Consider the following 20,611-nt stretch of genomic DNA (forward strand, 5'->3'; position numbering starts at 1 on the left):
TGTAACTTAATTGGTTCATGTGGGACCGATGTACACTATCAAATCATGTAAATCCAACAGACTTTTTTTTTCAGTGTAGAACAGCCTTCCATCTATAGTCTTGACTTTTTTGCTTGCTGTTCTGCTATTATTCTTATGCACTGACTCGTTCACTAAGCTGAACAGCCAATCTGAGTTCCCTCTTTCATCAGCCCGACACTGATTCAGTAGTCGAATCGGCCGGAAAAAAAGCCGGCGAGAACCAATTTCAGCCGACGATGTGGAACACACTGAGGAAACTTAGTCGGTCGACGTACAAAAACTGCCCGACAGCTGCCCGTCGGCTTGGTGTGTTCCAGGCTTAACATTATGATGTCATCCCTCAAGAACTATAGAGGTTTGATTTGTATAGTTTGCCAAATAGACCTAAGTCATGTTAGGTGCCATATTGAATTTATCATGGATGAAAACAAGGCTGTGAGTGAAAGATCACGTAATTTCAGCGTAATAATTATTATGTTGTTAAACAAAACCCTCCATTGAACACACTGTACTTCTATGCCTCACAGCCTAATTTTCATTCCTGTCAAAAAAGAAATATTACATCCCTGAATAAGGTCTATTGGCATTTTTAATTTGGGTTGTTTTGATTTGGCAGTTAATAACCACTTACATTTCCCTCTGTTCATCATACAAAGTGATTGTATCAAGTGAAAAACTTAGATTACACTACTGGAGTTGTATGGATTACTTTTATGCTAAATTGATGTGCTCTTTGGTGCGTGAAATTTTTGGACCCTATTGACTTCCTCTGTACGGACAAAAGCAGTTCTTCAGATTTCTGCTTTTGTGTTCCACAGAAGAAAGCAATTCATTGTAAGTAATTGATGACAGCATTTTCATTTTTGGGTGAACTCTCCTTTTAAGGAGGTGGCTCAAGGGAGACCACTGATGCATGTTTGCTCTAATTTTGAGGGTGCGTTTTGATCCATAGCTTCATCAGTGAGGCTCTGAGGGACTCAGACTTCCTCAGTCATGACCACACACACTTCAGCAGTAGTCCTCACTGACTCAGTCACATAAATATAGGAGGTAATAGAATACTCTGCTAAAACACGGGTGCGATAAAAGTCGATTTTTGTGTTCCGTTTAATAGATTAAGTATGGTGTTCCTGGAAGTTCATCAATATATATGTATATATACACACACATATCTCAACATATACAATATAGATAAAGTATTATGTCCCTATCTCTTGTCATTCTCTTATCTAAACCCATTATCTGCCTGATAAGTATTTATTCTGTGTATGATAATATAAGCGAGTTTTCCAACCATCAGAGTTTTGCAAATATTTAGTATACAGACTCGTCATGTTTATGCTGAGTGCCGGGTTACACTGTTTATGAAATATAGCCAGGCAAAGGCCCTTTGGGGAAGAGAAAGAAAACCATTCCAAATGAAAAGTAATGATTCATGCCACAGATAGTATATAAACTCAAATACACCCCTATCGGCCCTGCTCCCCCAACACAATTTTGATTGGCTCAAAACAAGGCACAGACAACTTAGTATTGCGTTACTCTAAATACATTGGGGGTGACTATGGTGACGTGGGTGGTCCTCATTCATTATTATAACGACCACTCAACCTGATTGATGTTTGGAGATGGAATTTAATAATGCTATCAACCTACACTCAACATGTACTGCTGTTTGTGAAGTTTCCCATAAAGCTTTGAAGAAGACGCCACTGAACAGGCATTTTTAAAGAAATTGTTTTGTTTCGTGGGCATACTATATAACACTCACATTTAAATACTGTAAGTTACTTTCATCTGTGCATCATAAGTATTGAAGGAGACATATAAGTGATTGACATTCTACACTGGATGAACACTGGGACATTTTGACCTCTTTGAATCTCTCAGTGCACCTTTTTGTTCACTGTACCTTGATGACAAAAGAAAATAGACATTTGGATAGTGACACAAGAAACGAGACACTTCCCAGCACTACAACTGATACCAGATGCACATGTACACTCTGATAACTTGTATTAACTGGGAAATAGTGTCTTTTTTTATTTAGTTTAGCAGAAGAAAACAAAGAATATGCATGTGTGTGTGTAAAACTGCAGACACCCTATAGATACTATCAGCTGATATAATATAGATTCATGTATTAAATATTTATGAAAAACCACCCATATCAGATATTCAGATCAAATTGTATTGAATTTTAGAGAGACAAAAAGTAAAGGAGTCGTTCATTAAGTTCTCAAACATGCTATACATTTTAATAAACATATTGATATTTCTGAGAAGAACCCAAGATAAACCTAGTTATTTACAATAAATGACCATATTTCTTCACATACAACAGTAAAAACATTGTAGACAACTTAAATAACTTTAAGGCGTAACTACTTAAATAATAAAAGAAACAAGGTTACTCTATTCACATGACACCTTCCCAGCAGCTCCAATGCAGGTTTCACATTAAGTGCTAAAATTATAGAGTAGATTTACAGCTTGAACTCCTTACATGTACTGCAACAAAGAATGCTAAAATGCACCGAATAGAAAGTAATAAACAGGCAGGGATTGTTGTTAATTATACTTGTCTTTGGGAGAAATAAGTGATTATACTATAAACATTGAATACACCTGACTATTTTAGAGGGGGCTGCATTGTGCAAACCTTCAATGAGAAGAACCACATCAAAAAAGGGCTCAATGAAACATGGTTAATATTCATGACCTCACTGGTTACAAATGAGTCTAAAACTGAACAGAATGTACTAGTTGTCTCATATTAGTCTAGTTTCAGTTATATTAGTTATTCGGTAAATAAAACAGCTGATCTGATGAAGAAAAATGAGTTGTAGTGAATTTGCTAGTTCATACTGGACAGAGCTCAACCAACAACTTCTACTACTTTCTAAAAAAAAAAATCAGGTTTAGAGGGATACTATGGGATCTTGATGACATCATGTAGCATATTTAACATTCTCTTCTATTCAGTCATGAACAGATGACAAAAAAAAAATGTGGCTCTAAATTTATAGCTTGAGTCTCGTTTTAGAGAAACATATCAGAAGGAAAGATCTATCTTTATTTATTTATTTATTTTTTGTCAAATCAGTCTTGATAGCAAGAGAACAATTTTATAGATTTAAATTAGATTTTTATGGAAGTTGTATCTTCAACGGAACGGTGTAAGTATTTGTAAGTAAAATATGTAAAATGATTTTGCAGGCTTAATGCAAAACTGCTCCTCTCCCATATATTATTCCTTAAAAAAAATAAACCCTCCTTTATTAAAACAATGGCAAATCTAAAAAGTACTTCTCAGTAAAGTACTATATGAAATGTACACCAGTCACCAGTCTTGTTCCCCTTATGACAAAACTGAATATGGTTTGTTGTTTCGAAAAAAAGGAGAACATTAAATGAAGATACCCATTGTGTCAAATAACTGGTGAGACAAAAACTGTAGTATTTGCTAAAAACACCTTACGAGGGTTTTCCATCTGAAAAACAAAAACAAACAAACAAACAAAAAAATCTGTGCTTGATATCTCACAGAAACAAGATATATGAACATTTTAAAATATGATAAGATATACAATTTGCAATGAAAGCAGCGTGCATGGTCATGAACAACTACAGGAAAATAGTATAGCTGATACTGCACCTTTAACCAGAGCAGTTACCTCTTTAGGTTAGTTTCTCCGCAAACCAGTCATCTTAATTATTAAATTAATGTAATAAAAGTGACTGTTCTGAACATTCTTAAAGATTTACATTTCATCTAAATGAAACATCAATGAGATACAACCAATATTCAGTTTTGACTTTGAAGAATCTTCATTGATCGTTTCAGCAATTATATCAAGAAGATGGATGACATTTTAGCAGATGCGTTTTCTAAACTGCACGTAAACTGGCATCAAGTCCCATCAAAACGATTCTCCAGTTATACACAGACCTGCTGAATAAGACTAAGTCTGTTGTATGGTTTTGTGGCTGTACTGACAGCTACTTCCCCTCTCTTCTTTAAACAACCTATGAATCCATGGCAGTGATTTTCTTTAGGGTACAGTTCAGTTTGCTGGACTGTCCATTTGACTTTCCTAAATGAGCACTGTTGACTCCCTAAAATCCCAATTTGTCCTGTAGTACACAGACTTATTGGTGCCCATGTTGGGGTTGGAACGAACATCCGAGTTGGTCTCGTGAAGCTTCCAGTGCTCCTCTTGCAGGGACACTTGACTTTAAAGTGGACCAGACATTACACACCATACCAGCAGTGAAAACCGGAGAACCCTGCGTGGTACCTCCAACATGCGACCCCTTCAGCTATGCGCATTGAGGTTCCATTGGCCACCCTGCTATTGTTTTACCTGTGTATTTGTGCATAGAGGTGAGAGAGTGCAGATGGTGTGGGGAAGCATGAAGATCAAAGGCTGTGGCTCATGAAAACGAACAGTGGTGGGAGAGGAGGATCAGGTGAGGGGCAGTTGGAGATTGGGGATGGTGTCCTGAAGGCAAACTCTGAAAGGCCTCCGTAACGTTCAGTCTGCCAACCGGTGAAGAGCGCATTATCATCCTGCCCTACTTTTTATACAATATAACTGGTGAGGTCCAGCAGGTAAGACGTCATGTCAATGATGTGCTCCAGGATGCTGTCTTTCTCACCGTCCCCTCGTGTTCCTCGCTCTCCTTTCTCGCACTGACCGCCGGAGAATCCTTCCTTGCAGAGACACTTGTTGGGCTCCACGCAGACCCCACCGTTACGACAGGTGGGTTCGCATTTGGCTGCGAATGACAAGCAAAAGCAGAAATATGGTTGAAAAAATATTGAAAGAGGTTGGAGGTTTATGCAACTTTGAAATCAAAGACAGAGGGAAAGTGGCTCTGCACCTCGTAAGCAGAAGGGGCCCTCCCAGCCAGCACTGCAGCAGCATTTGCCAGTGGGTGTACAGTGGCCGTTCTTGCATTCACGGGAGCAAGTGGTGCTTAGCATCTCTGGATCCTCCACAGGCCGTCTGCACTCCTTAGGGACCTGTGGCCTGCAGGAGTCACAGAGCATTGATGGTCAACACAAGGGGTCTCACAAAATCCAGCTCACAAATTGCCAAAACACATAGTATTTCATAATGCCTTCATAAAGCATAGTATTTCATAAATAAGCAAACATGTGAAAAACTTCTTTAAAGACAATTGAGCCTATGATGGTAGGCCATCATGCTAATTTTGATAAATGGAGTTATTTAAAAGACTTTATCAAAAATAAAAAGTACATTAACCCCTTACCAGACAGACCCCATTTTGGCATTTACATAATTATGTGATGACTGATTTAAAATTTTTAGTGTATTATTTTTAATAAAAATGTATAAAAATTTGTATCGGCTTAATGGTATTGTCCATAATTTTATTATTGGTGCATCCATATGCAACGACATCCATTCACTTGAATGTTTGTCTATCTCTCAATTGTTGCCTCTGATTTTTATCGCTGTGAAAAATAATCAATCTTTTATAATCAATATTTATTTACAGTCACTTGTGAGATGCAATTGTATGCTGATCTTTTTATATGCTGTTGTTTCACAGAAACTTTCAACAAAATAAGCCATTGACAATTACTACAATACAAGTAAATATTCATCATCATAGGTATTTTTATAGAGTAATTGAAAAAGTTAATGTAATGTTCACAAAATGTTCATTTAGGTTTCATCTTGCATCTGTCTGTCTGTCTATAACATAAGTGCTGTACAGTAAGTGTACAGCAAAGATGCTAAAAGAAAAGGTGCTACTTCGGATGAACAGTCAGACAGAAAGACAGAATTATTGAGTTGATTAGTTTGATCTTTAAGGATTAATTATTCTCACCTATGCCGTATAACCTAAAATAAATGTGTGTGGAAATATGGTGAATGTGATTTCACCAAGTACCACATGTTCCTGGATCAACTTTCCAATCAACCAATCAGATTTGAGGGACAAGTTTACAGTTAATCTCAACTTTAGGCTAAGAACTGTAACGTTTTTATATTTAGTTCTGTGAGCTTGTTTCCCCCCTGTCTTTGTGATTATGGTTTAGGCCCTGTTTACACGAGAATGCTCGCGGGTGAAAACGTACAAATATTTTTTATCGGATATGCCTTTTGTTTGCAAGGTGACAGCGTTTTTTTGAACGCAAAAAAAGTGAAACCACCCTCCAGAGTGGAAATCTTAAAATACGCTCCACCGTTGCGTTCCCATCTAAAGGGTAAAAACGCAAAAGTCTGCTAGACAGTAAAGGTTGTACGCAGGCGCGCAGACTTGGTGTTCAGTGCTTCACATTGCCACCTAGCTGCCTGGAGTGCATACTAGATCGAATTTCACACACTTTTGCATTACCATATGCACATGGATTCCCCACCCCTAACCAAGGGGGTAATCCATCGAATCCATATGCTCTCGTCACAACTACGTAGTCAAGCTCTGTTTGAGTCTGCGCGTCAGGGACGGAAGTGCTAAAAAATCGCCAAAAAACGGGCTTCAATCGTCTCAATGGAGTTCCAATGAGATCGCTCTGTCCATTTCTTTTACTGTCTATGCCCATCACGATCGTCTAAACAGAATATAAAGTGCTAACGTAATGCCACTTTTGCGTTTTCTATTCAGATGGTTTCAGTGTAAACATCGCCTTATTCCTGTTAGTTTTTCTCTGTCGGTTTAATTAGATATTTTCATCACCTGTGTCTTGTTTATTATCCCGTTAGCCCCAGTACATTTAAGCCCTGTGTTTTCCCTCAGTGTTTGTGGGTTGTGGGGTGTTCCTGTATGTTACTGGAAGCTATAATTTGTAAATAAATCAGTTAAGTTGAAGTTATTCACTTCAACGTAAGTGAAGTGTTATTCACCTTTCATTACCCTCAGATTTTAGGGAAAAGTTATGGGTAGGGTTGGGTTTAGGGGTAGGGATTGGGTAAGGACTACATTTTGAAACAGGAATGTTGATCCAAGATCAACAAAATATGTTGATCCAGGACCATGTCTTACTTGGCAAAATCATGGTGACCAAACATTCTAATGCATCACTCAGCTAAAAACACTGCTTAATGAGCCAGGCAAATCTCTTGATGGCTGTCTATTAGTGAGCAGCAGGGCTGTTGACATACCCAACAGGCCAGCACACACACAAACACACTGTAATTGGACTCCAGTGAAGCAGTAACTCTATGGGAAACAGGCTGGAGAGCTCTTGGTGAGTTCACATCCTGTGTATCTCACTAGAGGTGGTGTATTGGAAAGTTAGGTGGCCAAAGATTCTCTGCATAACACTGAGGGTTGTGGAAAGAATGAAAGTAGAATCACAGTTTTTAAAGGTGAAGTGTGTCATTTTTTTTCTATGTAAAGATACCAAACGCAGTTTAACAGAGTGCAGAGACTCAAAATCTATACCGTAACCTACAAAACTAATATATATGGATACGTTTCTCTTCTAAATTGATGTAATTGAGGTGGTTATTCATGGTCAGTGTATTGTTTTTACATTTATGTTTTTCATGCTACTAGTGGTACAGAAGGTACCTTTAATGGTTTAGACTGAGAGCCCAGGATTATAAGTACTTCATACAAAGCTACAGTACCAATGGAAGTGTCCAATAAACCTCATTCATTCTCATGCGTTAAGCAAGTATGGTTCCATGTTTACCATATGTGCAATTTTCATGTATGATTAAAGGCCAAAATCATTTCTGTTCATCATATAAAGTGATTGTATCTCTTCAGAGGACTAATAAACTGTTCAAGTCACATGGATTACTTTTACGGTGTCTTTTTGTACCTTTGAATGGACTTTTAAGGGATGGCCATTTTTTTTTTTTGTCATTTGTTTGAAGATAAATGAGTCTTACATATTTTGGATTGGCATGCAAATGATGACTTAGAGTGTGTATATATGAAGAGTTCAGATGCAAATGCCTCCAAGTGCCATTTGAAATTTTCTTCTAGAATGATAATTTTTTATCAAGCTTGTATATTTAAGTTCAGTGATTTCACTTAAATGGCAATGATAATTACCTATTAATTGTTATTTAAGTGAAATTACTGAACTTAAATATACAAGTTTGACAAAAATCATCATTAAAGAAGAAAATTTCAAATGGCATTTAGAGGCTTTTGCATCTGAACTCTTCATATAGACATTTTAAAAAAATCTTTTTTAACATGGTTCCATAGTCCAGCAATGACTTCTGTTTTTATTGTTTTAACACATTGACCTAAACCATTATGATAATTTGTGATTGATAGTCCTATTTCTTCTGCTCGACCACGGCAGTTGCCGCTGCTGTGCACATTTGTTTCCATAAAGCTGCCTGGCAGGGATGCTTACCTTGTCATGACAACAGTTCAAAGTGAAGTGTGATATTCCAAACATTGACTGAACATGTTAAATAGTTGAAGACAAACGCCAAGAGGTTTAAAAAACGGTTTAACCAAACCCAACAACCGTTGGATGTTGGTGTTCATCAGGACAGTGTGAAACAGCCTTATGAGTGTCTATTAGATAATGGGATGTTGGATCTCTGAGTTTCCCTGACAGCTTTAGTGACTGATTGCAGGAATTGGGTGGTAACAAGGGAATTCTGGCAGGATACACTGGGGGGTCTAGTGGGGGAGCAGTTCCCATGCTCCCCTCTAACGCTTTCCGCAACCAAATCAGGTCTCCCTTGTCTCTCATCGACACTTTGTTGTTGTTGTTGTTTTTTTGTGTGTGTGTGTGTTGTTGTGACAGGCTGTTACGTTGTTAAAAAAAAACAGGGAGACAGAAAAGATGAGGAAGAAAGAAATAGAAATGGATAGTGAAAAAGAAAGAGAGGGAGGGTAAGGAGAGAAAGAGGCGCTCCCTAGAGGATTGGGCTAACACTGTTAATGACGTTGGGGTCAGCGGCACTACTAAACAGTTTGTATTACTGGCAGGGTGGCCATGAAAACAACACCTGCTGCCGTGGCACTTGACAAAGACAGCTGGGTCAACAGGCACTGTGGGAATGTATCAACTCTGTGAGGCCACTTGCATAAAACACAGACTGATAAATTAAAAGAATGCCCCAGCTTATTAGTTTAAGGCTGTCCTGTAGTTTGAATGGGAGGTTGAACACATCAGCAGCCCAACCACTTTTTTTGTGAATCCAAGGATTGTTTGGCAAAGCTATCAATTATACCAGTTTTCATCCCTGTTCTGCATTTTCCACCAAGGCAGAAATCAAACACGAAGCTGAGGAAGTCAAAGTCGTGGAAGTTATGGATTTTTTGGTTCCTCTTACAGTATGTTGATTTTAGAAGTAGTAGTGTTGAATTATTTGGAATCGATTTAGATGTGTTGAACTAAAGAGTAATAGACACTAAAAGCCTAATTGATTAGCCACAATATTTCACAACTGAAAACGCAAGAGATGAGAGTCATGTAGAACTTGGTGAATGAATACAATTATGTGGAAATCTATAGACCTTTCTGAGGAATTTGAATTCTGTGTCTCGTGGGTAATGAGTCCGGTATCTCTTGAGCTTTTCTCAGAGAAGACAGTTTAATATCTCTTGGCTTAACTTGTTGGCTTTGATAGTAAGAAGCAGTTGAGTTATTTGATGAAAGCAAGTGCACGGGGTAGAGGGGTGAGGAGCTCAGGAGTGTTCGAGCATGAAAAAAAAGGCTTCATCAAGGCACTCTGTGTGACTCCTCTGTCCGTTTTGTCATCTCTCTCTTTTGTTAGCACTTCTTTGTTGATACATTGTATCAAAAAATTTACTGTGTATTGTAGCTGTAGGCCATTCAGTACCACCCCTAAGAGTCTTTGTTAAGGGGAGGAACACGGTTTTGAGCGAGAGAGATTTAGGACGGACCATGAAATAAAGAAGACTTGTCAGAGATGGGGACCAGGAGAGCACTATTTAAAAGTGTTTGTATATCTTCACACATACTTAGGCCTAATTTTTTTTTTCTTTTACTTCACCATATCGCTACAGAAAAACACTTCTACGGAACCTATTCAATACATTTAGCCAACAAAATCCAAAGTCGAGGAAGATTCATTGTTATATTTGCTTTTTGACATAACTGATGCCGTTCTGATGCTGATTTCAGAAGTCACTCAAGTAACTCTCAACCAAAACTCTGCCACGCTTACTGTTCTAGTGAAGAAGCAATGAGAAATGTGTTCCTGTGATGCATTCCTCAAACATTTCTTGTGGATGATCTTATAGAGGTGTCAGAACAGGGTGTATATTCCAAAAGAATCACTACTAAGTTCTCACTTCTAGTATCTTACATGTGATGAACTTTGCTTGCTAAGCTAAAGTGCTTATAAGAGTACAACTGTAATAAAATTTCAATCAGCCGCGGCTCGTCTGCATGGGCAGATGGGGCAGAGTCCCGCCAAAATATTATTAAACTAAATATGAACTAAATCAATAATAATTTGTAAATGTGTATAAATTGCAAAGCCCTCTGCAACAAATATTTTTTTCTATTTAAATTGTAACGTGAGCAAGGTATATACGTATATATACAGTAGCGGAGTAGCAATCGGGAGAGGCGGGAGTTTTCCCGGTGGGCCGGTAGTGCTACGAGGCCGCGAGGGCCGGCCCGGTCTGATAAAATGTATTTATTGGAAGTTCGCCATGGCCCAAGCTAAGGGAAGGAAACAATTTTTTTTTTTTTTACATTTTTTATAACGGAGCATATATTTGCACTAAATGCCTGTCTTTACAGCAAAACGACACTCGTCATAGAACAGCCTCAGTGGCGTAGGTCGTAGGGCGTGCAGTGTTTGAATGCAGCTTTTTGATGCGCTGAACGCGAGTTCGAATCCGCCTTGGCGAACTCTCTCTTCTCCCTTTTCCCAACAGAGATATGTAAAGATGTAAAATGTAAAACCTAACATTAAGGTCTCTAGCGTTATATTTTGCCAACGAACTAAAATTGAAACCATATGGCGTTGCGCCATTATAATAACTGACATTAGAATAGCATCCCGTTTGTTCTGCGTGATTACTTTGCTCTGGCGATCATCTGGTGTTTTCTCCTAAATAAAAGCTCAAGGGTTTATTTCTTGCAAGTGAAGAAATTAGGACAAAAGTATTTTAATTTTCCTATATTATAGTGTAATGTAGGTTAAAATATACTTTTCAAATACTCATTTTCATTTACACATTTATAGGCTATAAATGGATTTTACAGTACGTCATAGGAATAATTATAAATCATTATTACATTATTATAATAATTGTTTGGCATCCTAAAACACCATTGATAATATAATTCAGACTGAGACTCTCATAACTAAAAAAATATTTGAGCCCTCTTTATTGTCCTGGTACAAATTAATGTTTTTTCTTTGTTCAACGAGCAGTTCATGGGTCTTAATTTCGATCTCTCAGAGAGCATGAGATTGATGCATTATAACCTTAAAATGTCCAAAATTTTCTTGCGGGGGAGCATGTCCCCGAACCCCCCTAGAGGCACAGAGTCCACCCAAGTAGTTTTAGAAAGTACTATGGGAAAGAACGACCATTTATGAACTTTACTCCAGCATACTACTACAACAAAGTTCCCTTTAAATCAGTAAAACTGTAAATGCTATTGGCTAATCGTGCCGGCAACGAGGGCCGGTGGTCTACGAAATTTCCCGGTAGATTTTTTTGGTCCCACTCCGCCCCTGTATATATATATATATATATATATATATTATGCCTCAACCCTACCCAGCTCTACAGCGCCCTACAGAAAAATGGAAAAATTTCAATTTTCACATTACTTTACGTAATATTAGCTCCGGACCAAGACAATATCAATCCACTTCAGCTATGTGTATATTAGTTTGCATTAGGTCATAAAGGGTACGTTCACACTTTGCATGTTTGGATCAAATAAAACGAACCATGGTGTGATTGCTCTGTTAGTGCGGTTCTTTTGAATAAGTGTGAACGCTACCATTCGCACCCTACAAGCACAAACGAGCCAAATACAGGACATACAGGACAACCCTAAAAAGATCAGAATGCTCGACGTTACCTTTTTTTCCTCATCATAGTCGCTGTTTTGACTCATTCACACATTTTATAAGCTTTTCACAAGTTTTTAGCTGGTCAAAATACAATCATGTAGGCTACGCACATACAACGAGTGCATTTAGCCCAGCACACAGCATTGTTTTGCATTTTTGGTAAGTTCCGTCCTGAAATATACAAGCATAAAAGCCGACCAATCAGATTGTGAACGCATCCCTGTGCCGTTGAGTTTGTTTTTTTAGGTTCGCTGTTAAAAATGCCAAATGTGAATACTAAGCGGACCAGGGCTAAATGTATGAAAACACCCTAACGTGTCTGTTTTTTCCTATCTGGAGTAGTGAATTAAATGAAGGAAATGAATTGAATTAAAATCAAATAAATGAAATCAAATGAATTAATGATCAGTGCTTTAGTTAGAATGTGTTCATGTGAATAGCCCTTATCTGCCAAAAGTGTTCTGCATGCGTTCATTGATTAAAATATAAAGCTTACAAAATGTTTATCATAAACTAGCTCTAAGACCCAGAAACTGCCCTATAACTAAATTTACAACCAAGAGCCGCTACTGATTTCAATACTGAATACATCTGGACTAGTAATATATATATATATTTATATATGGTATAAGACTGAGGATGTGAGTCAGTTTATGTTTAATATTACCAAAACAATCCATACATAGTTCAGTTACTGGCATATTCTCAGTTATTGCCGCCGCCCAATAAACAATCTTACAGTCTCTCTCTTGTCCACATTTGACATCGACATGCATACATTTCAATGTGTGGTGGACTATTTATTATTCTACATTAAAGGGCTGCTAAACAAATTCAGATGCGTGCAGTCATCTCAAAGACTAGACTTTTATATGATATGATATTTACCACTCTCTCTTCTACCTCACAGTTTTACAACCCCAAAATGCAACGCAGCAGATCAAAATCAAAACAACGTGGCTATTTTGAAGCTCTCAACCCTAGCCAGAACTCAAAGGTTAAAGGGTACAGAAAAGATGTAAATGTAGATACTTGAAATGTAAATGCTGGACCACCCCACTTGACAGTGCTAGTCCCTCAGAATTGTTATATCGCCTCTTTTATTTGGTAATTAGATCACAAAAAGTGACAAGATGTATAAAACAGTGAACCCAACACCACAGGTCTGACAGACTAAACAACTTCAATCAATGGTGGAAAGAATTGTTCTTCGGAAAAATGCAGCAATGCCAGAAAACATAAATAAAGTAAGTTTGAGGGGCCTTGTTTAGGAGATTCATGGAAACATCTGTGGTAATTAATAGCATTAGACTTGGGTGGCACTGTCGTCACCTGGGTATACAGTGCCTTGCAAAAATATTCAGGTCTTCAAGCAATTTTCTCTCAATCCTTGCCTTCAATTCCTACAAGCAAATGTTCTCTGCAATTTCTGCATTTCATACTTTGCATAATGATTCAATAAACAGAATCTTTTAAAAGTCACTTTTTTGCAGAAATGGCAATTTCCATTTATTTAAATGTGATATTGCCTCATTCTTCCAGGCAGATTTGCTTCAGGTTTTAGTTTGGACTGGAAACATGTTTGGCTTGAGAATGGAGAGGGCTGGACACTGACATTTTTGTTACTGTAATTTTTCCAGACTGATACATATTTCTCTTTATTTTTAACAAGATACCCATTCCTGCTGATGAAACATAGCCACCCATGATGCGTTCACCAGCATACTTCACTGCAGGTAGTGTACACCAAGATGTGGCCAGTGTAAGATTTGTGCCACACACATTGCTTTGAATTTAGGTCTTATCTGGACCAAAACTGCAACATGGCCACTTCTAAGCAAAACTTCAGTTGCGTCGTATCAATGGTCCCCTATACCCGTCAGTGTTACAAAGAACTCTTTATCATATATAATTGACTAATGCACCTGTGCCTGGTTCTTAAAAACTGAACTTTGTAGCTTTTTCCATAATGTGATCATAGCCTCTCTGCTTGTTTGTATGGTTTAGAGTTTAGAGGAACAACCTAGTCAGTGTCTGGGTTGCTTCCACTTCCAGATAATTGAACTGACAAGTGACAATCCACCTCTTTTGTACTTTTCTCTGGAAGACAGTTTTCTTTATCACAGCCTTCAGTCCTCACTTAAATAAGGATGTCAATTATAAATGAGTTTTTATTCAGATACATTTTTTTTAGAGTTTACATTAGACCAACTGCGATAGAATTGTGGCCTCATTATAACCATACAACTGTGTAAATTAACAGAAGATGCAAGGTGGATCTGCAAATTATTAAAATGTGAGATTTTTCAGCTGTTTTCAATTTCAATGCTTTGATATAATGACAGATTAAATAAGCTAATTTTCCACAACAACAAAAAACAATTCAAGAATTAAAAAAAAGATTCTGTTTTTAAATTATTTTACCTGATAATTGTACGTAATTTATATAGTTCTAATGGTGTGGTCCAGCAAAAGGATTTTGAATGGCGTAGAAAGCACAAAAACAAGAATCATGAACAATTGGTTTGAATTAGAGACTCAACTGATCTGCCTGTGCCTATTGTAATGTCCCTTTTTTCTGGAAATGATATATCGAATCTATTAAACATGCAAACACTTTTGGCAGTCGTTATGTGGGAATTCATACGCTCATTTCTAATAGATGATATGCCTTTCATATGTACTTGGCATGGTGAGAACATATTTTCAAGATCTATCATAAAAGTGGCTTTTAGGGGTGTAAAACACACGGGGTAAATTACGGCACTTAAAAAAGCCCATGAGCACACAGAAATGATTAAATCCTTTAACTGACTCCATTCACATGCGTTGAATCTCTTGCCGTGAACCCCTGCATGTGTACGTAAATTGGGTACATTTTGTTTGTCTGCAGATTCACCAAAATATGGACATGCTCAAGGTTTTCAAAGAAAAAAAAAAGACAGGTGTGTAAGTCCTGCCAAAGCAAGGAAAACACCCAACCGACCACACAGGCTCACTAGATAACCAGCGCTGTCCGAGCCAACTTGACTGTGTTGGTGTTAGAAACACGTTACACTAACATTTGGAAATGGTGTGCTTACTCTCCAATTATGGCTGAGGTTTGTGTTGGCCAAGACTGGCAGTTGTGTGATGATTTGTTTAAGGGAAGCTAGACTCCTTGTGCGTGCGTGTGAGTGAAAACAAGTAATGCTTTAATGGGATAGTTCACCCAAAAATGAACATTCTATCATTATTAACTCACCCCTATTTCTTTCTTCCGTGGAAGTCAAAAGAAAGCTATTTTTTTCAAATGTCTTTTTGTCCACACAATGAAAGGTTCAATGTTCACACAGTTCAATGTTGTTTCGGACCCCAATGACTTTCAAAACCAGTTTTAACATTCTTTAAATGACCTTCGCTCTCTTGGTATGAACACGCAGATGTGCAAAGCATATCATGTTAGAAGAATGCCAGGGGATGTTTTGTAAAGCGGAATGAAAATGGAATTAATTATGCGAGGTTCAATATTAGCATTGCTCAGCAGTAACATCACACATTTTTTGCATGCGAGCGATGAAAACGGAAAAACAGAGAGGCTGACGCATAAACTCTATTGTATACAATATGTTGCTTTGTGTATTCAAAGCTCAACGCACCTTTTGGGATCCACCAACTTGTAGAGTTTTCCGCTGTTCGACTGTATCGCCGTGCTTTTGCTGGAGGCAAGGATGTAGACCTCACCTGCAGAGGAAAGAAAACATTTAGGCCTTTGAGGGAACTCATTTGTCTTCTCTCACCTTCCTTCCTTCCTACTCGGTGCACTTGACACTGGTGTATGAGAGGGTTTCAAGAGGGGCTCATTAAATCCTTATGCAAGTAATTTAATGAGGAGCAAGCTTGCAGCACTGTGCACAGATTGTAAACATGTGTCAGGAGACTGCCATGTGGGTCTCCAGTACAGTCCTTCCACTGAATCCCTCTTACAAATCAGCAACAAATGCTATCTCTCCCTCACAGAGGCCCACTCTTGGCAAAGCATGAGATTTATTCTCTGTCACACTTGACCTGGTGTTTGGATTCGAGAGTTTATGTTCCCTGTGATGCACTGAGCTGTGGGGATATTACATGGTGGCAGAGAGTAGAGCCTAGCAGCAGCGAGTGGGCATAACTTTGCTTTCGCAATGGACTGTCAGAGGGGCTGGCGTCAGGTTCACATAAATGAACCCCTTTACAATTCTAGTGCCAAAAATCAGTTGTTACCAATGTTAAATGTGCACATAAGGAAAGGCAGCAGATTGTGCATATAAACCTTTTATGCTGACCTGTGATTTCCAATCATACCGTCTGTCAGCAGCAAAAAAGTGGAAGTAATCTGTCAGGAAACTAAAGGAGTACTGTGTCATTCCAGAATGTTCCTTGGAGGAAAGATATTTGAAAGAGGGAGGTAGGACAAGGGATTGGTTTTCTTTCTGTTCTGTATCATTCAGATGACCTTTCCGTGACTACGGTATACGCATTTTAATATAAATCAATCACTTTATTTGACCTTGTCTGAACTAAACAAATGCTCTGTTAGCATTTTTTTTTTTTTTGCATTAGTTCTTTTGAAAAAAATGTCTGTATTTACACTACTGTTTTATTTTTTTTTTAAATGCAGTAAAAACCCTGATATTGTAGAATTTATAATAACTGTCTATTTTAATGTTTTAAAATGTAATGTATTCCTGTCATGGCAAAGCATCATAGTTAGTAGTCATTACTCATTTTGTCTTACTATTATAGTAAAAAAATAAAATAAAAAAATATATATATATAATTTTTTTTTATTTTTATTTTTTTATTTACTTATACTTATTATTATAGGATTCTTTGAAGAATAGAAAGTTTAAAAGAAGAGCATTTATCTGAAATAGATATTTTTTTTAACTATGTAAAATACTTTAAAAAATGTATGTATCCTTGTTGAAAAAGCAAAAAAATAAAAATAAAAAATAAAATCTTACAAACCCCAAACTTTGAAAACCTTTATAGGGCTGGGCGATACATATTGTATAAGTTTGGGACATTTTTACTTTATATTGATTAATTTAACAGCCAATCACACAGTAGAAATAAATATGACAACAACCAGTCAGTACAAGTTGTTTATAAGGGATTTATTTGTGTCTCTGTGTGAATAAATGGCATGGTTTTGTCTAACACAAACTCACACACATGACGCTCACAGTGTTTTCAGCATCTGCCGTCTCAATATATGAGGACATAAACAAATAAGCAGCTTTGAGAGTCACTTCACAAGCTTTTCACCGTTCAAAAACTACCTTCAAGTGCACTAAAACTAAAATATCTTCATGACAAAGCGTCAAAATAAAAGTTTGAAATTATGACTGAAATATATCACTACTGTATAAAAAAATGGTTCTGTATAAAAAAATATTTTCATTAAGCTGTATAAAAATGATGTAATGGAAATCATTTTTTATATAGTTCAGGGATCTCATTTATAAAACTGTGCGTAAGATCCTTACTAAAAGTATACATGTGCATGAAAGCCAAAAATGTCATACGCATAAAAATATTCAGATTTATAAAACCTGCGCAGAATTCACTTTATAAAATCCAATTCAGCGTAAGATTGTGCGCATATCTCCTCCCCGAAATAATCATGTATGGAGCTTACAATGCCTAATTTTACTATCCTCATCTGCATATTTTTTCCATATGATTATTCATCCACGTGATAACGGTACAAGACATTAGGACAATATGAGATACGAATGTGCCGTCACATTACATTAATAGTATTAACAGTATTTTAATTGATTAATATTTTTAATGGAGACAGATAGGCCTTCGTTGTGCATTGTTTCCACAGAAATATTTTCTCAGACAATCTGCTATTATCGTGATAAACAATTATCTCTGTAGTTAAAACATTAAAACACAGCATGCCACAGGATAAGTGTTCATTTATTTAAACTTTTATTGTGAACATGAACTGTATTTATGATCAGGACTCATAATGAAGATTTAGGGTTTCACTTAATCTGCCGTTCACTAAACGGCCCAACAAGCTCGCTGGCACGCATATTTAAGAAGGGATGGATATTTGCTTCAAAGTGATAGGCTTGATGAGTGAAATTATATTTGTATTATCTTTCTGTATATGTATAATTTTCTGTCTAAAAGTGACCAAAAAGACATTTAACTCCAGCTCAACATCGGGTGTTGCCAAACTGCTCCATCTCAAAAACGTTTGTACGCATGGATCAGAGTTTGCGTGCAGGTCCATAAATTTTCCAATCAAGTTTGTATTTAAAAATCACAACTTATGCGTCGGAAGTGGCACATGCCTCTTTCAGGGCCTGTTTTGTGAGTACGCAACAGTTATAAATGAGGCCCCTGGTGCGTAGCATCTTTTTGACAAAAAATAAAAATGCAATATTTTGTTGTAAATTAACTTTTATATTTTCATTTGATTACATTGTAAAAGCTTGATTAAACTGTTAAAGTTTATATAAATTTCTATTAAATCATAAAGGACAGATTCCATAAAAATAAAATGGAAAACAATTACAGAAGTAAACATTTTAAGTAGATCAAAAACTTTCATCAAAGTTATACATTAATTTTGAACAATACACGTTTTTGTCTTTGATGACCATTTTTGATCCAGTTGACTACTGTATTATGTGGAGTTTAATTGTGAACAAACATTCATTCTCAAGGTCCAACAAATATGTTGAAAGCATTTCCGTCCCCCTTTAATGATTTATATTGTATGATATGGTTTTGCCCTAATACTTAATACTTAATACTTAAACTATAAAATAGTTTTTAAAGAAACCACCAAAAAAGGTTACGACAGAAGCACACAAAATTTGCGGTGAAATGAATAAAACTTATTGAGAGCTCACTGACCTAATTCATCTTCGCCAAACCCCAGGATGTGGCCTACCAGCGAGGAACCACAGGAACTGCTAGTACCAAGACAAAGAGGCTTCTCTTGCCACAATCTGTCTTCCGAAAGCCTCTGGAGAATTCTGAAGTTCCTGAGACAGTCATACAGTCAGGGGTTTAAATCATAAATACAATACTCTTTGCTGTCATTTACCATGCCCTAGACTTGAGTGAACATCTTGGTTATTATAAAACATTTAAAAAAAAAAACATTAGGGATTATTTACTGCTTTGGATTTTCTAGGAACAATTTATTTTCTACACTTTATCTCTCACTCGTTGACAAAAAAAACGGCAGGCTGATAGTGGAGGAGGATAAATTAGAAAATCAGAGCAATGTGTGAATAATATACCGGTGGCCAATTGACCTGGCAGGAACCCTGCTCTCAATTTACTCTGAAAAAAACTATTTTTCCTCATTGGGAGCTCAATATATTTTATTCCTTTTTTTAGACACATAACTATTTCAGTCTCTGACTGCGTTTAAAGAAATTAAAGATACACACCAAGTTGTTCTAGTAGTGCACAGATAGAAAGTAGCTTAGCATAATTAACAATAATAATATCAAATCCAATAATAATTGAACATACCCATTTTTGTCTCCAAATACATAACTTCCATAAAGTCTTCTTGACTGACATCCCCTGTAAATGAATCCACCAACTGGGGTGGCACCTCCATTAGACGCCACGTCATATATAGATGGTTCATTTTCTGTGGGCAGACATACCAACAACTCAATATTGAGGAAAAAAAAGCAAAACCAAGCAACAGGTCGACATGGGATTTATTGGTTATTTGAGTTAAATTAAATTAACCCTAATAATCTGTATTGTTTAGATAACTCAATTTTACACATTTAACAAACTAAATATCTTCAATCACCACCCTACATATGTTGCAAAGTTGATTTATAACCATAATAACAGTTTCCTTTGTTTGTGTAAGGGATATCCATGTTTACCACAATCTGTCAAGAGACCATTAGCACTTCACACAGAGTGGTTTTAATTAGCTATTCCCCAGATGGTTATAAAAACACTATGTAAACTTGATATGGAGGGCTGTGTTCATTTCACTAAATGTCCTTATTAACATTTAGTTTGAGCACTGTTAAGTTCACATTATAGCTCAAATAGATTAGGGAATGGACGCGAGAGGAACGGAGAATGGGTGAGGTAATCCAACAATTACTATTGAGTGTTTGTGTATATTTATTTAAGTTTGTATGGCTACAAAGATTACAGCAGCTTAGGGAATGGCGATTATTATAATATTACAGTCAGAGCCCAGTAAAACAACAAAATGTGATTTAATGAAGTAAGTCATTCACCATGGTAATGGTTTAACATCGTAAAGAGCCTGGTCTTTGGGGTAATTTGGCACACTTGTGGGACAATATTTTTGGGGTTTAAATGCATTTGTTGGGAGAGAGCCATATTTGTTTGCTGCCAACGTGTAAGGAGTAAAAAAAAAGCCAATCCAATTCTTCTATATATATTCACTTCTGGTATTGATTTAAGGTCTTAGTCAGAAACGACTACGAGTGAAGAACTGCTATGTTGGTCATTCTATGTTTCGACAATACACTAAATGACCATATAAACACTTTTTGGACAGC

At 36.9% G+C, this 20,611-nt stretch overlaps 1 protein-coding gene across 1 annotated transcript in view; it reads right to left on the bottom strand.

Moving 5' to 3' along the window:
* Positions 1-2,252: 2,252 nt before the first annotated feature.
* Positions 2,253-20,611, bottom strand: part of hhip (hedgehog interacting protein) — a 41,193-nt gene continuing 22,834 nt past the window's right edge. Inside the window, exons 9-13 of the mRNA XM_039649536.2 lie at positions 19,581-19,704; positions 18,951-19,081; positions 15,686-15,770; positions 4,909-5,057; positions 2,253-4,803 (exon numbers count right to left, since the gene is read on the bottom strand). Of these exons, the coding sequence (XP_039505470.2) occupies positions 4,607-4,803; positions 4,909-5,057; positions 15,686-15,770; positions 18,951-19,081; positions 19,581-19,704 (686 nt within the window). The 3' untranslated portion in view covers positions 2,253-4,606. The remainder of the gene's footprint in view (positions 4,804-4,908; positions 5,058-15,685; positions 15,771-18,950; positions 19,082-19,580; positions 19,705-20,611) is intronic.

The sequence above is a fragment of the Pimephales promelas genome, chromosome 6 (assembly GCF_988280905.1).
Source record: "Pimephales promelas chromosome 6, fPimPro1.hap1.1, whole genome shotgun sequence".
Taxonomy (NCBI): Eukaryota; Metazoa; Chordata; class Actinopteri; order Cypriniformes; family Leuciscidae; genus Pimephales; species Pimephales promelas.